The following is a 23,483-nucleotide window of genomic DNA, read 5'->3' on the forward strand; positions in this document are numbered from 1 at the left end:
CATAAATATATACCAGACAAACATGTATAAAAAGTTATACGGAAATATATAAGAAACTTTCTGAGATATCATGCGCACAAAACGAGAAAACCAATACCTGAGAAAAAGAGGCTTTATCAGCTGCTATTAACATAAATGTCTATGGGGAAAGTTTACGCATTTTTACGATAACTTGAAAAGTTTTTGGCGTATGGTAATAAATAAGATATCAAATTGTTCAGAATCAAAATATGCGCATAACATATATTTTTTCCAGAAAGTCGAAAATTTTGAAGGTTAAGGGTCCTTAGACCCCTTAACAGAACCTTATTTAATCAATAGAGGTTTCTTTATAGTTTCATAACAGTAAGAGTTAGGTGTTCTTAAGAGCTGTGAAATAGATCTAATAAGTTGTTGTGTACAAAATGTGAGGAAAAGATGAAACCACCTCTGTTGATGTTGTTGTTGTGTCCCTGGAAATCAGATAGAGTGGTGCACTTGTAGTTGCGTGATTAGATTCATATATTGAGTTTTGCTAAGTACAATTAGAAAATGGCAGCAGGATTGTATTTTTCATTCTGAAAAAGTTTTTAAAGATTGTTTTTGTCTTTCCATAATATTTCATTTCAGTTTAAGAGAAAATTTTCAATTTTTAATAAAGTTTTTTTTTTCATGAAATTTTTAACTAAATTCAAACATTACTTTTAAATCTTATCTTTTGATAATGTAAAAAAAAATTAGATTTTAAGTCTATAGATTTAACTTTGAATTTTGCTCTATTGTAATCTTCTTAGGAGCGAGATTTTTTTTTTTCATTCTTTAAACTTTTACTGTTTGCAAATTCTTTAAATTTATCATTTTAATACAGTTGACTCTCTGTTTAACGACTTTCAAGGGACCACAAAAAATCGTCCTTAAGTTGAATGCTTTTAACACTACAGTGGACCATCTGGGACCGTGAAAAGCCGTCGTTAAATAGAGAAAGTCGTTAAATAGAGCGTCGTTAAACATAGAGCCAACTGTAATTTGAATCATTGTAATTATGACAAACATTAAATGAAGTTAAATAACATGCTAAATTGGTTGGCTGAATGTTTCTAGCTGTATGTGACCTTTTAAGTGTCATACCATGTATTGGATCAGGTACATCAGGCATACTAACTCTGTTAAAATGAAATTATAGAGTTTAGATTCATATACTGTGATTTTAAAACTTTTTTTATGCATGGGTATATTCAGAGTTAGCAAGATGAAATTATTTTTTTTTTTTTTCAGATGTTTGCTTATGAATGACACACGGCATTGCACTTTCTTTGTGTGTAAAAGCATATCTAGGGATTCTGTCCATTTACCTGGATATAAAAATAAGGAATTGAACTTCTTTTGATAATTTGTGTTTTTATTAAGTTACTCTATGATTAATGTTGTCTAATTTCTTAATTGCATGATTTATTCCCTCATGCTAAGTAAATCATCAATAAAATGCTCTTTAAACTTATTGAATTCTGTAATTTCCATATCTTTTTGACCATTCGTCATAAAAATAATTTATCAGATAAGCGAAATCTCGAAAGATACATTACGTTCTTACCTGACACAATGCTAAAACAATAACCTTAAACAAATTTTAGGCGAAACTCTTCAGCCGGTATTTAAGCTTTTGTGAATAATAAAGTATAGTTGGTGTGCAACTTTGGCAATTAAAATTTTCAGCTTTTATTTTTGCTAGTCCAAATTCTAAATGCTCTTTCTCAGTTAAATATTTTTCATTTCTTTATGCGATAAAAGTTTTTGAATATGTTTTGCACACTTCCAATTGCAGTTAGCTAATGTCGAAATATAAGGTTAGTTAAATCAATTATTTTTGAATTAGGTAGAAATGAAAGCCGCAATTCTTCAACTGATGTTATTAAATCCTCTTTTCGAGCTTTAGATTAAAAAAAAATTATCAACTATACAACTTCACTTCAAATAATATAAAAAAAAAAAACCTTACTTTGTAAAACATAATTCTGTTTCTAAAAATGCTTGGAAGAGATAGGCATGTTGCTTTATTACTGTCTTGCCAATTTGAAGTTTATTAGTCCAGAGTTTTCTTCTGTTTCATCAATTACAACAATCGTCTGACTTTTTAGGGGGAAATAATGCAAACTAACATTATTTTGAGAAGCTTGAGAATGACATTCAGGGACACAACAATTTCTGATGTTGAAAGCAAATTTGTTTAACTCATACAAACATAGAATTCTGCTTATGTTTACTCTACACATAAAAATTTCAATGTATTGTTCATTGCTTAAGAACAGTCGTTGGGAAAACTATTTATTTTATTTTTTTTGTACTTTACTTTGTACACTATTACTACAGTCGTCCCTCGCTACTTCGCGCTTCGACTTTCACAGCTTCACTACATCGCGGTTTTTTATGTTTTCTTTTTTTTTTTTTTTTCAAATATAGTAATTAGCTTTTTTTATACGCTCGTGTAAACTGTTTCCTACATAAGAATAACAAAGTATGTCTTTTAAGTAAGGTAAGCTCTTCTGAGGACTAATTGTACTAATTGCGGGAGTGGAAGTATAAAATCGTCGAAGAAAGAGTTGAGAATCGCTATCTCATTTTAATCGTTAAACACTAACTGAAAAGTATAAATCACTGCATTATTACATCTGTAATTGTAAATGGTGTTCAACAATGTTCTAGATTTTTCAGTTATATACGGGATACCTTAAATGAGGATAAATGTAGAGGAAAAACGGAGGCACATACGGTCACTAACTGGCAATTAATTCATCATCAAACAAGTTGAGCTATTTTCATAGATTAGTAGTAGTGTGCACGAACTGCATGTGTGTGTGTGTGTAGTTTATTTCCCAATAATCAAAAATGTGATACCTATTACGTCTAACATATCTCACTTTCTCATATTTTGTGCAATTTTTTAAGTAATGCAAATGTAATGGTCGCTACGTTTCATGTCTAGGGAGCTCTACCTATGTTAAAAACCTATTTAAATTGTCTTAAGTAAGTTTTATGCACTCTAATTAGGAAAATATACGGTTTATAAATACTGAATCCTACTTCGCGGAAATTCAATTATCGCGGTAAGGTCTGGAACGAATTAACTGCGATAAACGAGGGTTGACTGTAATGTAGTTAAATACAACTACTTTTTTTAAATGTTGTGACTGCAAACTACTGTCACAATGTAATCACGACTACTAAACTACTTTTATGTGGTGCATTTAGATGGAATATTCGAAAAAAAAAGTTTATAAGGTTTGAAAGAAAGTGTTGCGAAAAAAGTGTTGCGGGGGGGTTAGAATAATAAACTAACTTATTTAAACAAAGGAAGTTTAATAATTTAATGTGCTTAAATGAGCTTATTTATTATCAGTCGCAATGTAATTGGCATTAAATTGCTTGAACTAAACTACAACAGGATTCCTTTTGCAATGAATTAAATTAGCATCCGCTTTTTTTGTTGTAACAATATTTCAATGCATTTTCCCACAATTTGTGTTTTTTGGAGCCAATTTTTTATTCTAAGCCACTATTTTTTTATCATTTTTTCCTTCAAATTTCAACTTTTAAATCCTTTCTTAACAAGCAAATATTTCATGTGCATAAGTGCTGGAAATCCACCAAATATTTGATTTTGTTAATTATTCAAAGTTCTTCTAGCTAGAGTGGCGGAACAAAATATGTTCCTCTCTGTCAAAATTACATGCACAAATATTGATTTTGACTATCAATTTGTGTTTGAGGATATATGGTTTGGTTATGACCAAAAAATGAGGATAAATTAGCTATTGTTCACAACAGTTTGATCAAATACTGTTTGAACCTTGATGAAGTACTGAACTAACTCTAAAAGTTGTTACCAGGAATCTTGACAAGCTAGTGAAATTTAATATCATATTGCACATTACACTTAACTTTAAAAAAAAAAAAGTTGGTAGTGCATTACACTTCAAACTTTTGAAAAAAAGACCACTGCTTAAGAATTATTAACATTATACTTGCGCTTCATGTAAAATATTTTGAAATTGGTGCCATGAATATGAATCCTGAGTATTTCAACTTTTTTTCATATACTTATGAAGTGCCCTTCTCAATTAATAATGTTATGATCATCTTTAGTCTCTACATAGTATAAAATGAAGTCTCCAAAAATCGTCTGTTTGTTTGAACTCGCAAAACTCGAGAACTACCCGGCCGATTTTGCTGAAATTTTCACAGTTTGTTCCTTTAAGTCCTGAGAAGGTTTGCAGACCGGTTCGAAAACAATTCGATGAATAGTTCTTTTTTTATTCCAATTTAGGCCCAATTTTCACATAAATTTCCGAATATGGGGGTGAAAAATTACTCGCAAATAGTAATATTAAATATCGTTGGGAAGGGAAGAATTTTCCGCATTCTACGCAATTTGTTCTAATGCTCTAACTTAATTGCGGCGGGAGTTTTTTGCGTTTTTAGCTCGATTTTTTTTTAGGCTTAGCTGAAATTTAGGCACTACTTTCTTCATTAAATCCATCAATAAAAAGTGAAGGAATTGTCCCACAGTTTTCTTTTTGACAGCATTGGAAAGAGCTGTTTTTTTTACTCCAGATCTAACTCGACCTAAGGTCGAAAGTTTAACGCTCTATCTCCATTAGAAAAAAAGTTACAAGCGAATTAAATGAAGTTCAAAAATCTGTTCTTTATTCAAGTTTTTAACCATTTTATTTCGCGTTTAAACGGTAACGCTTTTTGAATTCATTGCTTATTTCCATCTTTCTCATTTTCAATTCTTAAACTTATTTTATTTTGTGTTTCCATGGTTACGCATTTTAAATCCATCTTTCTCATTTTATTTTAACTTAAAAGTATTTTACTATCTGTCGTCACTGTTTGGTGAGAAAATTTCGCATGATGGTTTTTTTTCTTTCATTTAATCCTGGTTATTGAAGATACTTCACTTGACACAATGGTTTTTTTTCAAGGTAGAGCGGGCAAAACCGGGCAATGCAGCTAGTAATATATAAGGCAACACCTCATCCATGTTTGTAATGCATTTCAATTGTTAAATATATGTATTTATTTTATTTTACACAAACTGCCGACTGGCAGGACCTCATTGTGGAAATGTAAAAGACGCACAAGATCGTGTCCGATAGAACTTTTAATTTAATTGAGCAATAAATTTCTTAATTCTCTTTTTGATTTTCTTGAGGTGTAACAACGTTGTGTGTGATGTGAATAAATTATACTTGATTTTTATAATATAATGGAGTTAAATTTATGCAGTAGACCCTCGTTTTACGCGGGTGTTACGTTCCACAGAAATGCCATGCAAATCAAAACCGCGTAAATTGAGACCTAATAATAGGGTTAAAATATGGGTTTGGTTCCGTAGATAACAAAATACTTTGTTCTAGTAATGACTAATTATAGGTACAATAAGTTTAATGTATACTTATATAGGCTTTTATGCACAACATGCTTAAAGAAAACATAAATTAATTTCACGTTCTGTTTATAAATAGGAGCTGGCTGGGACAGTCTTTTGGCAATCATTAAAAACTTTTCTCTGTTATTCTTTGCAGAGCATTAACGCATCCATGATCACTTGCGTCACTTCCATGATAGAATCTTCCTTCTCTAACAAAGCAGAAAGATCATTTCTACTGTCTAGGAATGACTCAAATTTTTGGACCAAACCTTTTTTGGTTGTGCGTCACCGATGTCAGTATCCTCGTTGGTTTTGGCCTCCTTTTTCAGTTCTAAAAGCTCTTCTTTCAGTGAGTTCTGAACTGTGGTGAGTTTAATAACTTTGCTTTTGGAAAGAGCTCTGGAGCCAATCGCATAAAATGTCTCCAAGGGCCCCAAGCTCAGTTATTAGCATGCCAAAATGCAGTTTATTACGTGTAATCTACAATCTCAGGAGTTTGGAATTAGAAAGAGGGGAAAATTTTATCTGTTGGCCATTCCGCACCAGCATAAAATGTCTCCAGGGGCCCCAAGTTCGGTTATTAGCACACCAAAATGCAGTTTATTACGTGTAATCTGCAATCTTTAGGAGTTTGGATTTTGAAAGAGGAGAAAATGTTATCTGTTTGCATTGCCTCCTCATCCGCGTAAAATGAAATAAAGGTGTCAAATCTTAATCGTATAATCGAAACCGCGTAAAATTTAACCCGCGTAAAACAAGGGTCTACTGTACTTCAAAACTTTGTGTTGCAAAATTATAACTCCTTTTGTTCTCTCAGTCTGTTTCCACTTTTTTTTTTTTACCCTCTCAAAATTTCATTATCGCGCACCTTATGATTTTTTCTTTGAATAATATATTTTTTGTTCAAATTATATTCAAAATATTTTCTTTGATCACGTAAGATATTTATACCCTTGTGCTTAAAATGATTTTAAATGTTCACTCATTCTGTTTTATTTATTTTCAGCAATAACCTGGACTGCATGCCATTGGAGCAACTTTGAACGCTACTCATAAAAAACCATCAGAATCCTTGCTGCCTAAGTCATTATCATATTAGAGCCCATATAACTTCATGTATACCAAAGCAGTCATCCAAGGATTTTATTGAAATTAATATTTAAAAAGTTGTAATCCTAGTAAACTTTTTCAAACTTTATCCTTGGAGATTTTGGAAAAACTGGTAGAGCCGAGAAAAGCCACAAAGATTGCATAAGTGTTAAATAGAACAAGTCAAACTCTTTATTGTCAAAGAAGTGGAGTAAATATATCATGTGTAATTGTATTTTACAGTGCTTGCTTTGAGAAATTTACATTCGCTAGTTGTAATTCTAGTTAACTTTTTCAAAATTTAAGCTTGAAGATTTTTTAAAAACTGTCCCCAATTCCAAGGAAAGCCACAGAGATTTTAGAAGGTTGCATAAGTGTTAAATAGAACAAGCCAAACTCTTTATTGTCACAAAGAAGTAGAATAAATATAACATCTGTTATTGTTTTTTACAGTGCTTGCTTTGAGAAATTTACATTCGCTTATACTAGAGTCTTAGTTTGCTGTGCTTCATTCTTTAAGATAATTTTGTAAAATATACAGGACCTCAGTGGAATGCACAGTGAAGATTAGGAGGAATGTGACGATTAGTGCGTGTTAGATGCGTGTCACAGTGAAGATTAGACATGCCATTAAGATGAACTCTTTTTGACAAATTTTAGTGTGTCAAAGTTATAAGCATTTCAGTTTGCTGCCCATTCCTAGACAAACACCGATTACTGAAGTTGTCATTGTAGGTTTAAGCTGCTGTTCTGTTCTGGGTGCCAACAACTGGGGACCTATATGTTAATCAGCTCAATTGTGACTTTTGGAGCTCAGCATTGCTAGTAGTCATAAGGGACCAAAGTTTGCTGTTCAACACGAGACTGTATAATCTATGTCAGTTATCGTATTTGTTTCTTATTGTTTTGCTCACACGATCGCTTGAAGTATTGAATTTCTGAACATTGAAATACAATGGAGCATCAAAAATCCGCACAAATTGAGAGAAGTGGTTGTGCGGATTTTTGATTTTGCGGATTTCAGGTCACTAAGGAAATAGGTGGGAGTTGTACCTTTAAATTGGAAAAATAAAAACAACAAGGAGTAAAAATATAATAGTTACAGTTATTTACATTATTTAATATATACAAGTTTACAAATCATTAGCTATTTACATTTTGAAAACATTTCAGAAATTGTAGCTTGTTTCATATTTTTTGATAGTTTAAGCTTAAGTCTTTTTTGTATGTTGGACAGCATTAGCAGTTCTTGCTCCGACACAATATCTTGTTTTTTTAAAAATTCCAGGTAGTGTTCTCCTACCTGCACACCCTCCGAGATTAGAATTTTTTTAGATTCTGCCTCGCCATCATTTGAAAAATTAAGTTTTGGGGAAAATCGAAGCGGATTTTGGATGTTGGCGGATTTCAGGGTGGCGGATTTTTGATGCTCCACTGTACTTACATGGGAAGAAGTTAGTTTTAATAAAACTAAACATAAGTTCGCCTTACACTTAACTTCAAATGGTGCCTTGGCAGCATTGAAGTTTCGTTCCCTTTTTCAGAAAACAGTTTGGAAATAATGGAATAAAACAGTGAGCATGCTGCAGATTTTGTAAGACTCACATTATATGAGTGAGAATGAAACATTTTCCCTAAAAGATTTGAGTTTTCGTTAATTCTGCCGAAAGCTCTTATTCACAGTTTCACCATTGAAGCACACACACACAAACTAGCAAAAGTGCTGGACTCTTGCTTTGGAACGTTTTCGAAGAGTTGGTGTTTATAAATAAGTAGTCGCTGATAAAAATCCTGCTTCATATTTTTTCCAAACGCTGTCTTCCAAGTTTTTTATCCTGCTGATCCATTGTCGTTACAACCGGGCTTGTTACCTCTTCTGATAGTTTCTGTACCTGCACACAAGTATGAGAATTCATACAAAGCAAGAACTATATGTTCACGGTCTCTAATCAAAGGCGTATTAAATCTCTCAATGAGAACAAATCACACTATCTATATTTAAGAATGTGTTATTGAGAATTGTACAGGGTCACTTCTACTCTTCCAAAATGGCGAAACGTTTAAAAGCTCATGCTGGCGAAAGAAAATATTCTTGCGATTATTGTCCAAAAGCCTACTTTAAATCTTTTAATTTGAAGAGACATATGAAACTTCATACTGGCGAAAACCCCTTCTCGTGCGAGTGTTGCGCAAAAGTATTTCCTGTGGCTTGGAACTTGAAGCAGCACATGAAAGTTCATACTGGAGAAAAACCCTACTCGTGCAAGTGTTGTTCTAAGACGTTTGCTTACGCTTCTAGCTTAAAAGCCCACGTACAAGCTAAGAGCGGCAAAAAACCATATCGCTGTAAACTCTGCTCAAAAGTGTTTTCTCATGCTGCGCTTTTAAAAGCTCATATGAGAGTTCACGGAGGCAAAAAGTCCTATTCGTGTGACTGTTGCTCGAAGGCATTTTCACATCCTGCGATCTTAAAGGTTCATTTAAGGTCTCATACTGGCGAAAAACCCTATTCGTGTGAATACTGTTCAAAGGTATTTTCCCACTCTTCAAGCTTGAAGATTCATTTGAGGTCTCATACTGGAGAAAAACCCCATTTGTGTGAATACTGCTCAAAGGCTTTTTCATATCCCCAAAGCTTGAAAATTCATTTAAGGTCTCATACAGGCAAAAAACCCTTTTCGTGTGAATACTGTGCCAAGGCATATTTTGATGCTGCGAGGCTAAAGATTCATATAAGGTCTCATACTGGCGAAAAACCCTATTCGTGCGTGTCTTGCTCCAAGGTATTTTCTGCGGCTAGGTACCTGAAGCTGCATATGAAAGTTCACAGTGGTGAGAAACCCTTTTCGTGTGAACACTGTCCGAAAGCATTTTCCCGTCCTTCAGCTCTGAAAAAGCATTCGGGAATTCATGCCGAGGAAAAGCCCTTTTCGTGTGAACACTGCTCTAAGTCATTTTCTGACCCTTCGACTTTAAAACAGCATTTGAGAATTCATACTGGTGAGAAACCAGTATGCGAATATTGTTGGAAGGAATTTTCCAGTGCTTATGCTTTAAAAGCGCATTTGAAAATTCATACTGAAGAAAAATCCCATTCATGTGATCTCTGCTTCAAGTCATATTATTTAGCTTCGACTTTAAAGAAACATATGCGAACTCATACTGGCGAAAAGTCTTTTTCGTGTGAACACTGCTCTAAGTCGTTTCATTTTGCTTCAACTTTGAAGCAACATTTGAGTGCTCATGCCGACGAAAAACCATTTTCCTGTGAATATTGCCCCAAGACGTTTACCCTCGCTCATCATTTAAAGGCACATATGCGAGTTCATGCTGGTGAAAAACCCCACTCCTGTGAATTTTGTTCTTTGGCATTTCACACTCCTTCAAGCTTAAAAAAGCATTTGAAAACTCATACCGGCGAAAAACCCTACGCGTGTGAACATTGCTCCAGGGCATTCTCTGATGCAGGGAATTTAAGGAGACATTTGAGAATTCATACTGGCGATAAACCCTATTCGTGTGAATACTGTTCTAAGGCATTTTCTGATGCAGGAGGTTTGAAATTACATTTGAGAACTCATGCTGTTGAAAAACCCTATTCGTGTGAAAAATGTCCGATGACTTTTTCGAACTCTTCGAACTTCAAGAGACATTTGAAAATCCATACGGACATAAAACCATATTTGTGTGAATATTGCTCAAAGCCATTTGCTACCTCTTCATATTTGAAAAATCATTTGAGAATTCATACCGAAGAGAAACCCCATGTGTGTGAATATTGTTCCAAAGCATTTTCTCATGCTGCAAATTTAATCGTCCATGTGAGATATCATACTGGAGAAAAACCCTACTCGTGTGAGCATTGCTCTAAGGCATTTGCTCATTCTTCAGCCTTGAAACAGCATTTAAAAACTCATACTGGCGAAAAACTCTATTCGTGCAAATATTGTTCCAGGGCATTTTCTACAAATTCCCATTTAGAAAGACATTTGAGAATTCATACTGGTGAAAAATCTTATTCGTGTGAACACTGTTCCCGGGCATTTGCTCATTCTGAAACTTTAAAACGACATTTGAGAGTTCATACTGGCGAGAAACCGTTTTCGTGTGAACGTTGTTCCAGGGCATTTTCTTCAAATTCAGAACTACAAAGTCATTTGAGAATTCATACTGGCGAAAAACCCTATTCATGTGAACATTGTTCCAGGGCATTTGCTCAGTCTGACTCTTTAAAACGACATTTGAGAATTCATACTGGCGAGAAACCCTATTCGTGTGAACGTTGTTCCAGGGCATTTTCTACAAATTCAGACTTAAAAATTCATTTGAGGATTCATACTGGCGAGAAACCCTATTCATGTGAACATTGTTCCAGGGCATTTTCTACAAATGCCCATTTAAAAAGACATTTGAGAATTCATACAGGAGAAAAAAAAACCTTTTCGTGTGAACATTGTTCCAGAGTGTTTTCTGAAAATTCTAATTTAAAAAAACATTTGAGGATTCATACTCAAGAAAAACCTTATTCTTGTGAGTATTGTTTTTCGGCATTTGCTCAGTCTGAATCTTTAAAACTACATATGAGAATTCATACTGGTGAAAAACCCTACTCGTGTGAACATTGTTCCAGGGCATTTTCTACAAACTCATATTTAAGAAAACATTTGAGGATACATACTGGCGAAAAACCCTATTCATGTGAATATTGTTCCAGGACATTTTCTCAACCTAACTCTTTAAAAGGACATTTGAAAACTCATACTGGGGAATAACCCTACTCATGTGAACATTGTTTCATGGCATTTTCTGCAAATTCAAATTTAAGAAAACATTTGAGGATACATACTGGCGAAAAACCCTATTCATGTGAATATTGTTCCAGGGCATTTTCGCAACCTAAATCTTAAAAAGGACATTTGAAAACTCATAATGGGGAATAATCCTGTTCTTTTGAGTGCAGTCCAACCTTGTTATCTCATCACCCCTGGGGCTGCCTACAAAGTGTCATCATAGCCGGAGCGCCGTCCTAACTGCAATAGTTAAAAACTAATTAACAATATTATACTGAAATTCAGATAAAAATCAGATTCGCTAAATTAATTAATAGTTTGATGTTATTAACTTGCTTCAACTAACTATTTTGAATTATGGATGGACAAAGTTAAAAATCATAAGAAAAAATACTTCTTTTTCTATTTTGTTTTACTCTAAAAGGCTGTCCAAAAAGAGTTAACTTTTTAAATAACAATTTTAGCAATTGTACTTGCAAGTAATTTTCGGTTAATCGACCCTTTCGCACACTTTTAACGTAAAACTAACTACGGACGTTTACATTAAGAAAATTTAAAGACTGCTTTTTAGCTTGAGAAATAATAATATTTTTGAGATACGTCAAATTGTGTTAGTGATTTGTAACAGTTTACGATTGAAATACCGCCTTTAGGCTGTGGGAAAAGATGAGTTACCTCTCTAACATTCCTTAGCAACAAAACAATGCAGTTGCAAAAAAAAAAAAATAGCTGAGATACGCCCATTAGGCTTAGGTGGGCAGCAAGGGCGCCCATATGGAGGGGAGCAGGTTCAGGCTCAAGCCCCCCCCCCCCTTTTTGAAATTAGAACTTCCTTGCTTTTAGTATTTTTTCTTTGCAAAAATTTAAAAACATTTCTTCTCCAGCCATTGATGAATAAGTTATTAAAACTGTCAAATTTTAATAACTCTAATCTGTACTGAAATCGGTTTCGATGGGGAAAGTATCTGAGCCCTCCCCCCTTAAAATATTGCATATGGGCGCCCTTGGAGGGCAGTGCAACGAAGTTGATTTTTTAGTGAAAACAAAAAAAAGAAGTGTTTCATGTAGTTATCAGCCAGAAAGAAACCAATTGAAAAACTCATCACTTAGTTTAGATATAGACACATTCTGGCAGCTAATCTTGTAGTGTTTAAAGAAAACTACCTGATTCTCATCTGTACTTTAAGGTGGTGTGCTGCTTTTCTATCTAATAAGGGGCTCAGTAATATTCTTTAGGTTACGTAAACCCTTGAAAAGTGCTAAGAAAAGAAAGGTTCATTTTCAAGTGCTTGAAAGTCTTTAAAAAGTTTCGTAGTACTTAAATTCTTTCAAAAATCATCGAATTGTGCTTAAATTTGTTTAAAATTTTTTTTTATCAATGCTATTTTTGGAACATGTGTTAGATAGGCAGCACCACGAAAAATTGCTTCTGTGTTAGAGATTTTAATCCTTTGCAAATATTTTGATGTTTACTACAATCGGAAGTTATTTCGACATATGTTAACTTATATTAGCTTACTTTTTTTTTTGTTTAATTTCAATAATTAACAAAGGTGTTATTTTGGAAACATGGCAGCATTGAACTTTCTCGGACTTGGCGGAAAATTGCTTCTTGTGTTTGAAATTTCAATCCTTTTGCTTCTTGTAAATATTTAAATATTTTGGCTAATCGAATGTTGCTCTCACATACGCTGCCTTAGGTTAGCATATTTTATGTTTAATTTTCGTAAAATATAGATAAATGTATTTTATGGGGAAAATGCCAACATTGAATTTGGTTCGTGAAAATTTGCTTCCCTTGTTTGAGATTTCAATCCTTTTGCATCTTGTAAATATTTAAATATTTTGGCTAATCAAATGTTGCTCTGACATATGCTACCTTAGGTTAGCATATTTTATGTTTTATTTTAGTAAAATATAGATAAATGTATTTTATGGAGAAAATGACAACATTGAATTTCTTTCGTGAAAATTTGCTTCCCTTCTTTGAAATCTCAATCTTTTTACATCTTGCAAATATTTAAATATATTGTCTAATCAGATGTTGCGCTCACATACTCTGCTTTAGGATAGCATATTTTATGTTTAATTTCAGTAAAATATAAATAAATTTATTTTATGGGGAAAATGACAACATTGAATTTGGTTCGTGAAAATTTGCTTCCCTTGTTTGAGATTTCAATCCTTTTGCATCTTGTAAATTTTTTTTATATTTTTGGCAATGAGAAATTATTGTGACATGTTACATCAGATTAGCTTGTTTTATTTTTATTTTAATAACTAAAAAGTTTATTACTTTTGCTTTGTTTAATTATGTACTAATTTATTTTTGCAAACTTTATTTTAATTATTATTAATTCGTTTTCTGTTATAACAGATTGTTGGGAAAATTTTTGAATTCAAGCAGTTGCGTACATAACATTTTAACTTGTCATTTGTATTTGAAATATAAAGTTGAATTTATATAATTTAATAAAATTGAATTTATGTTTACCGTATTTTCCTGCGGATTATCTGCTAAAAAAGTATAAAATTAATGAGATGCGGATTATACGCTGCCGCTGATTTTCTGTGCTTTTCTTTTTTCTCAACAGCAACGTAAAATATGTGTAGCAGGATTCGCCGAGACCTTAACCATGCCTGTATGCTTGTTTTACATAGCTTGAGACCGTTACCTGCCTGTATGTTGTTTATTTTACACAGCTTGCATGTTCTTCCTTCGCTATTCAGGCTATGTAAAATAAACAACATACAGTAAAGGAAGAATCCTTCATTTGCGCAAGATTAGACCGTTTGCTCCTTTCTGGACTCTCTTCAAATAATTAGCGTACTGTAATGACAATTTAGAGAAGATATCATTATTTTTTAGATTATTTTTGAATGTATCTTAAAAGTTATTACTTCTTCACGTTTTTAATGTAGTTGTTAAAATTTTATGTTAAATCAAAACTTCATTTTTTTTGCTTCGTATTATCCGCGGATTGTACGAATGTTTTTTTCTTGAGGCAGATTTTGGGACCTGCGAATCATGCCGCCGCGGATAATGTACAGGAAAATACGATACATCATTTATGTCTGCTAAAATAATTAAGGTGCATAATAGGGGTGATTGTTTTAATGGTATTCGCTGGAATTTTAGTAATGTTCGTTTTGCTTTTACCTTACTACCTACCCTTTACCTCAAATGCCAAAATTACTACTTTTCCGGAAGAGGCTGTAATCAGCAAGGGGGTTGAGGACTAATAAATTGACTAGGACCAGCCTAGCCGAAACCAGTGCCTGTTGCTGGTCGTCACATTTGTATTTTTTTCACATTATTTTGACTAATAAACTATTTAACCATAAGAAATGAGCAGTGTGTTAATTAAAAGGAATGACTCTATACCTTGGAGGGATACAACCAGGGTTGCCAGACGTCCCGAATTTGAAGGGACAGTCCCGTATTTTGAAAAAGTGTCCCACGTCCCGGGGAACTTCCATACGGGACAACTAGAGTCCCGTATTCTAGCTGCGATTTTTACACCTTGATAGGAGATATTTTGTGAGGTTTAATGCTTTGTAGAGATTGAATTTACAACGATGTCTCAAAAACCCGCCCCTTTTCACTGCTAGGGGCTTGACCCGTATTTACTGTTCCTTCTCTCCCTAGCCCCCAACATTGCAACGATCGCTTCAAATGCAATTTTAAGACTACAAACTTGGAACCATTTTCGGAGAGAAACCCTAGGAAAGAATATTATACTTATGATTAGGTTTAGATTGTCAATACTAAGGTAATTGCTTGCTCTTAAACCAGAAGCTGAATATATTCTCTATCTCTGTATTTCAGATAGTACAACTGAAATAATTAAACGACCGCCCATTTTATACACGGAAGTGTTAAAAACGTAGAAGGTACTTTTTACCTCCAATTCTACTTTTTACCTCAATTTATCGGAACAAACTTGTTTTCTTCAAAGAGACTTCAATTTCAAAAACATCCTTCTCCCATAAAGAGCGCCAAATATCGTCTAAATTTGCGTTTTGGGAACTTCAGTTGTGAAATTTTGCCTCGAAAGAATTCCTGAACGCCTTCTTCTTCGTAGTGTTTCCAAAGATAACTTACACATGCCCACCCCCTCCCCTATCTGTACGAATATTACACTTTTTTACTCTGCAGGTCTTCGTAATACTAAATTCTTTTTCTCAATATTCGTAAACGCTAACTCTGGTAATTTCAGTCATAAAATTCTAGTGATGACTCCCTACACTCTTTTACATTTAAAAAAAAAAAAGAAGGGGAGGGGAACCTTTCTTCTAGGCACTCCAAAGGAGCAATTCTTAAGGGGCCGGCTGACCGTTAATGCCAGGGCCGGTTCTTGCTGTCCCATCCGCCACTGATTAATTGTAAATATGGATTGTCACCGGATAAGATCGCGGCTACAGTAATCAACAATGGGAGCAACTTCCTAAAAGCTTTCACAATGAAAAAGTGCAATATCCTGTAGCGTATTTCAAACAGGCCAAAAACCGCAGAAGTCTTGAACAGATTATTAGTCGATCCCTCCCCAGACCCACCTAGAGTCCCTATATGAAAACGTAGTTTTCAGAGTTACGACAACAGCTACGCTCGGAAAACGCAACCGGTTAGAGGGGAAAGATAGGGTTGCCGCCGAGCTGCAAGATTGGCTCCTTGTTCGCTTTCGAGTTCCCTTTAAAAAAATAGTCACAAGCGGAGCGGAAAGAGTGGTTGAAACGGGTTCCGAAGGATATAAGCACGCCGATTCGAAAATGCAGCCTGTCAATAAATGAAACGCTCGATTTTGATTCAAACATTAAAAAAAGACAAAATGGCCCTGTGCTAGCAGAATTAAAAGCAGATTTTTTCTTAAACCTTATTCTCTTTAATATGATTAATTTTAAATTAATCAAAAGATTCCGAGACAACGAAAATTTTATTAGTTTTAATTGATTCAAAATGAATAAAGGAATAAAAACTGATTAAGAAAATGAAATAAATAAATAAGCAACAAATAACGAACATAAAAAAATTGCTTGTTTTTGCTACTTTAAATTAAGCTTTATAAAGATTTTTGAACATGGAAATATTTCTTGTATTGATTTCAAAAGCATTACTTATTTTTTTGCTATAAAGGGAAAAAATACAATTTTCTGATTTAAACGGAACAAAGTTTAGCATTAGCTTAAAAATTCCGAAGGGAAATATATGCCTGAGATGCCCACCTACGGGGGGGGGGGGTGCTGCTAGGGGTGTGGGACCCATGTATATGCAAAGGAAAGTTTGAAAGAGTAATACTAGAAATATGTAGAAGCTTAAAACAAGGTATTCTACCCAGGCCCGGATCTATACATTTGGGGCCTCCCTGCAACAAAATCTGTATGGCCCCTCCCAAGAAGCCATCTGTGTATATTTGTAACTTTAAATAAGTCTTAGTGCTAAGGGGGGGGGTGTATTTTGACATATTACATTTTTCAACATTTGTATATGCATAAGAAACAGATGTCTCTATTGTTTGATATTTGTTTCTCAAAAGTACACTATCTATTACTTAAAACTTTCAACAACATTTTAATACCAAAACAATACTAGAATGAAAGGTAGTTAGGCAGTAGACATTTTTTTAATGAAACGAAATTAAAAAAATTCGAGCACCAAAAAAGGACTTGAATTTATTTTGAATTTTTATGAGATATCAAAAACTAAAAATGAAAAACAATTTAGCATGAGGAAAACTCATTTATTTCATGCTCAGTCTTCAGATCAATAGCATGATCTTATTGTTGTAATCTTGTTGTCGTAAACAACATAGATCTCTGTTGTTCAATTTATTTTTTGGTCTTGTTTATATATCTATAAACTTTATTTAAAACAAAATTTCCAGCATTTTCATCCAAAAAAAAAAAAAAAATGCATTTTCTTAATGAAGCAATCAAAACCAGAGTACCAAGACAGGATTTAAAATTAAATGTTCGTGACTATTATATTTATGTGGCAAAGAACAGTCTTAGTGTTTTCTGAAATGAAACGTAATTTCAAAATAGTTGATGTACAAAGTGTTTATTATTACAAAATGTTTAAAAATCCTCACTTCGAAGTGTCGTTTCCCATAACTGTCAACAAAACATTAGTTTAATTAAAAACTTCAGTCACTAATGGGCTAATCTTCAAAAAGTGAAACTTTGCTGTCACATACCTTTTACAGTTAAAACTAAGGAATAATTTATTATTTTTCAATTTCAGCAAAAATATATCCATTTAAATCTGCCGACAGTTTTTTTTTTTTTTTTTTGTAATAATTTTTATTTTATTTATTTATTTTATTTTTTTTTTTTTTTTGGTTCGCAGCATGTGAATTCTCACCTTCATTTGTATTAGAATTTAATTGATTTAAAACAAACGAAGAGATAAAAAAAGGTAAGAAAATGAAAATAAATAAATGAACAACAGATAATGCACATTAGAAATTGCTTGTTTTTGTTTCGGAAAGGCAAGCGTTATAAAGAGTTTTAAATCTAAAAATATTTCCTGTAACCATCTAAAAAGCAATATTACTAATTAAAATGGTTTGCTATTAAAAAGAGTTGCATGTTTAAGTTTACCCTGTACAATTTTCTGATTTAAATGTGATTAAGTTAAACATTAAATTAAAAATTTGAAAGATAAATATGCAAAGGAAAATTTGAAAGCTTAATACTAGAAATAGGTAGATGGTTAAAACGAGGTACCCCCCCCCCCCAAAAAAAAAAAAAGAAAGAAAAGATACCAAGAACCTCTAAATATTTTAGTGGTTCAGTAGGAACTCCAGGTTAAAATATTAATTTGAACAAAGTTGAAAATTACTTTAATTTGAAGTAGATAGAAATATTCAGAAATAAATTGAGGAGTTGAGAGAGTGTAATTTTAAACATTACTTATTCACAACTCATATGAATAAGAAACAAATGTATCTATTTTCTATTGTTATTTATTTATTTCTCTGCATCATACATCTATTACTTAAATTTTGAACAATATTTTCACATCAAAACAATATTACAAAGAAAAGAAAGTAGACACTTTCTTAATGAAACAAAGAAAAAAATCATTCACAGCACCAGTAGAGGACTTGTACTTACTTTCAATGTTTGTGGAAAAGCAAATTTTGACAGACATTTTAAATACAACTTAGGCTGAAGAAAACTCATTCATTCCATACTAATAGTCTTCAGGTCATTACCACATAAAGATTACAACCAAAGTCTCTAATGTTCAATTTATTTTTTAGTAATGTTACATCTGTAAACTTTATTTTAAACACAGAATTTCCAACATTTTTTACACGAAAAAAAAAGAGGAAATGAAGACATTTTTCTCAACCAGGCAATCAAAATCAAATTCAGGGTACCGAAACAGGATTTGTAGTTTTTATAGATTTTGGGGCAAACTATTATTGTCAATAACTGCTTAAGTAACAAAATAAGCAAAGATTAATCTTTGTGTTTTCTGCATTGCAACGTAACTTCAAAATGTTTAGATGTTCAAAATGTGGTTATTATTAGAAACGTACCGAGTACTCGGTAACTACTCGGTACTCGGTCAATTTGCCGAGTACTCGGTACTTGGCCAATACCGAATAGTAGCAAAAAATTGAATATTGTCCAAAGCAGTACTAAAATTTATTAAAAAAAAGAGCAAGCATTATATTCTGCAATCATTTACAATTAAAATTTATAAGTCAAATTTCAAGAATAATGAAGTTTGTAATGCTTCAATGGAATAACTCTTTATTTTAATGTCTCCAAAGTTAATAAAACTTATTTATTAAAAATTATGCAAAAAAGTTTAGTACAGAAAATATGGAATTTTTACATTAAAAATGGATTTCTGCTACAAACAAAAATTAGTTATAAAAAATATAAAAATACTTTTGCTTAAAAAATAAAAGGAAATAAAACAACGTTAAAAGTACTGTGCAGGAACACTGCAGAGACGTGTTTTGGCGTTACAAGGAATTCCTTTTTCCATGCACAAAATGGGAGCTCGTGGATTTAAAGGCATTCGACAAAAGTCGGATTTTTTTGTGGAATGTCTTTACTTTCTTTAGCTCACATGTTATGCACTGAAAAAGACGTTCCTTGTAACGGGGGGAGGGGGGGGCAGAAACACGTGTCTAAAGTGCTCCTGCACATTTGTTGCATTAAGAAAATTATTTATGTTTGGCGGACTAAAACTATAATTGATTGGTATACAGTGAAACCCCTCCTAACGGACACCCCTCTTATGCTGACAATTTTTAATTCCCCAGTTCCAATGCAAATAGCATTATTAAACCCCTGTCCTGCGAACATCTCTCTATTGCGGACAAAAAAAAATTGTCCTGTTAGTGTCGCATTAGAGGGATTTTAATGTAACTTGTTTTAATTCCAACTTGATTAATCATACCTTTTATTTATTTATTTATTTTTAATTTTTAAAATAATTTTGTAAAATTTTTGACACAAACAAAATTGTTTATATAATGCGTAATTGAATTTCAGCAGAAATTTAGTTTTAAAAACTATTATATGGACAAGGAGGTCTATACTACTATACCAATGAGTTCAAAATTCATCACATGTGTGTCGGTGGTTCTTCTTAAAACGTAATTGGTACTTGGTAACTCGGCTGAGTAGTGAAAGGCCGAGTAATCGGTACTCGGCCAAAGTGCTACTCGGTAAGTCTCTAGTTATTATTACAAAATTTTTAAAAATTCCTTACTCAAAAGTATCATCTCCTAAAACTAATAACTGTGGACAAAACATAAGTTTAATCAAAAATTTCAGTCATTTATAAGCATAAAGAAAATTAATTTTGTGATAGACTTAACTCTCATTTACTCAATCGGGGAGTTTCGCTTAGACAGGGCAAAATATACTGATGCTTGTAGTTTATTTTCTCTTATACTATTTGTGAAGTGAATTTTTGTTAAAAAAAACTCCCCTGATTGAAATAAATTGAATTTTTTGTTCAGATTTTTTCATCTAGATTGTAATTCCATTCATTACCCCATATCATGTATACACGACCTATGTTCCAACATCCTGAAAAATGCTTCCAGAACTCAGTCAGAAGCAGAACAGGTGCATTGACAGTCGGAAGTGGACTAAGATAACAGTTACTACCAATCCCTTCCAAAATTGGAGTTATTTGCAGTTATTCAAATCCTGTCCTGTAGTTTAAGTGGGGAGTAAAATCTCTTCTTGAGAGGGGGGTTTTCTGGATAACTACAGGAAGAGAATAAGCATCAATGAACTGTGAAGCAAGGTATAACAATAAACAAACCTAAATACATCTTTCATAATTTTATGTATACCTAAATTTTTTAGCCTTGCATTAAATACCAAAAAAGTTATTAAAAATCTAAATTGAAAACAATATTTTTACATGACAAACATGCATAAACCTTAAGAAAGCATTTAGAAAACAAATTCAAAACTCTAAATTTAGAGAATCAAAAAAGAATTTCAGCTATTTTTCAATTTCTGTTGCAAAATCATTGTTTGTTTAACCTCTTTACATTTCAATATTATTATACAAATGAATGATAATAAATTTGATAATAAGCGTGACAAATCAGAAATACAGCAATGTCTGTATGAAGAAGATCAAAATTTCATTTAATTACACTATTTATCATTTAAACACAAAATTTTTATTGGCTTGCATGTCGTTTTTGAAAGTCCAAAGACCATTTAGGCAACAAATTTCCCTAAGTTATCAGCATAATGTGAATCATAACAAACATAAATGGCATATTTTGTATGGAAATTTATTATTTTTTTAAACAACTTCATTAAAATTAGTTTTGATAAAGCTGTCAAGCCAAGAAAACTTGGAAAATGATTTCTGGACATTCTTGTAAATTTAATATTGGAGATCATTCTATTATGCAATTTTTTAAGCGAACAGTACAATATTATCATGAGTTTTCTAGAACATCTGCATCAGGGCTATATTTCAAATACTAGTTGAGCTTTCTTCAAGCTGCAGAATATCTGGAAGAAACTTAAAAAACATTAAGGGCAAATAAATTTAAAAGTAGAAGTAAAACTCTTCAAATGTGCTAAATCATCAATACGGTCGAACACAATTGGCAGGAATGTTTATTAAAGTAGTTCATAAAGTTATAAATGGAAAATAAATAAACACACTTTAATTGAAATAGAGCTGCATTTCAACTACTTTGCATTAAGTGTATTGTAAAGTTTAATTTCAAATAACAGAGTATGTTCTAAAACACATGAAAAAGTAAAACACATATTACAGGGGAATATTTTAATTCACCAATCTCTTTTGACTAGCATAGATTGTGTTTTTCATTCATTTATGTACATAAAATTATGTACGTCTACATATTTGTTACTGTGCATCATCTTTGCTCTTAAGAAGAGAAATAATCAGTTTATAATGAGTAAAATAAGTAATGAACGTTCAGGATTCCAAATTTCATAGGAACTGCAAGAAAACTTGCTTGTTTTTTCTGACTCTTACTTAGGAATATCCACAACAAAATTGTAGGGGGAGGTGGGATATGTCGGACAGAGGAGCACGTTGTACTGGTCCAAATTATTTTAATAATATTAATAATATTTTTTATTTTATTTTCTGACCAACAAATAGCTCCTACGGTCCTACAAATCTTATAATGAAATATATATATTTCATTATAAGTTATATTTGTTATATTGCACAAATTTTATTTCAGAAAGTGTTATTTCAGTAGTCCTCAGTAATTTTTAGAAAACTATAAATTAATTTTTTAATGGTTTTAGTCAAGATGGCAGAAAAAAAATTGAACTCCTGTCTTAAACTTTTACGTGGATGCTACTACCTCATCAAAGCACTTACTTGTGCTTGTGATTGAAAAAATGTGAGTGCATACTATAGAAACTAATTATAAACTGTTCTTATTTGTCTTTAACACATAAATTTAAGTGAAGTAAAAATATAGAGAATGCAATATACTGATGATGCTTAAATTTAAATTCTTTAAAATAAAGCCACATTTTTTAGTAAATTCATTTAACTATACCAGATATTTCAGCTGCCCACATGAATCAGTTTTGAAAGCCGTATGTTGGGCACCACTGTTATAGAGCAATTGAATTCCCCTTTATTTCAATGTTCTATTTCCTGACAAAAGTATTTGATTTTCTAAAGCTTTCAACAAATTAAGATAAGCTCTGATAAATTGAATATTTATTTTTTTATATATATTTATTTTCATGAGTGGTTGAAATGAACTCAGATGCAATTGAATTACTTTTTGAGTGGGCGAGGCAAAATCACGAACATGTAATAAATGAATATAAATAATGAAAGAAACATTACTTTTAAAGTTGATGTGTTATAATAATAATATAAGAAAATAAATAACTATGATTTAAGGAAGCAGTTAAAGACTTTATTTTGCATTGGTTGAAAATATCGGAGAAATATCAAAATATCCAATAACATCAGAACATCGGATATTTTCAAACCCTGATCTTTACAGATAATCTCAAAAACCATGATGACAGCCTTTATTGTAAAATGTAATTCTACACTAATTACAATTTAGCTCCACATTAATTGAGATAGGATTATTTAAAAATCATTTTCCTACCAAATATCGAAATTTTAACGAACTTGATGTGGGGTGAGAGCTTTATGTACTTTATTTTTCTGCTGATCTAGAAGAGTAGAATTCTTCTAAAGTTTGATTCTAAGAAACGAGTTGTGTCATAATGACACACGATAGACGTGAAACATTTTAATTATTCATCAAACACTTTTGAATAGATTGTGTTTCTTATTCATTTTTTTACATAAAATTATATACATGTGTCCACTGATAATGATCATCTTCTTCCTTCTTAAGAAGAGAAATGATCTGTTTACAATAACTTAAGTAAGTAATTACAAATGTACATATAGATCTCTGCACTGCCTGACCGCAGTACATACAATCATACAAAATGAGAAAGGAAGCGAGAACAGTGTAATGTCTCACTTTTCTCCAATACCTGAAGGCAAGCAAGTCACTGCTTTCCTTCTAACCAACATTGCTTATCCCCACCACTTTTCGTCACACAAAAAGGTTGGATCATAACTTCAAAGCCCTCGCATAAAAAGTTTCGCTTAAAAAATCTTTTATTCAGCATTTTATCATAAAAGTGTTGACATTTCAACCCGC

The 23,483-nt window shown here is 32.4% G+C and overlaps 1 protein-coding gene across 1 annotated transcript in view; it reads left to right on the forward strand.

Moving 5' to 3' along the window:
• The first annotated feature begins 531 nt into the window (after positions 1-531).
• LOC129226186 (zinc finger protein 271-like) overlaps positions 532-23,483 on the forward strand; it is a 77,502-nt gene continuing 54,550 nt past the window's right edge. Inside the window, exons 1-2 of the mRNA XM_054860786.1 lie at positions 532-545; positions 10,455-10,791. Of these exons, the coding sequence (XP_054716761.1) occupies positions 532-545; positions 10,455-10,791 (351 nt within the window). The remainder of the gene's footprint in view (positions 546-10,454; positions 10,792-23,483) is intronic.

This window comes from Uloborus diversus, chromosome 7 (genome assembly GCF_026930045.1).
Source record: "Uloborus diversus isolate 005 chromosome 7, Udiv.v.3.1, whole genome shotgun sequence".
Classification (NCBI taxonomy): domain Eukaryota; kingdom Metazoa; phylum Arthropoda; class Arachnida; order Araneae; family Uloboridae; genus Uloborus; species Uloborus diversus.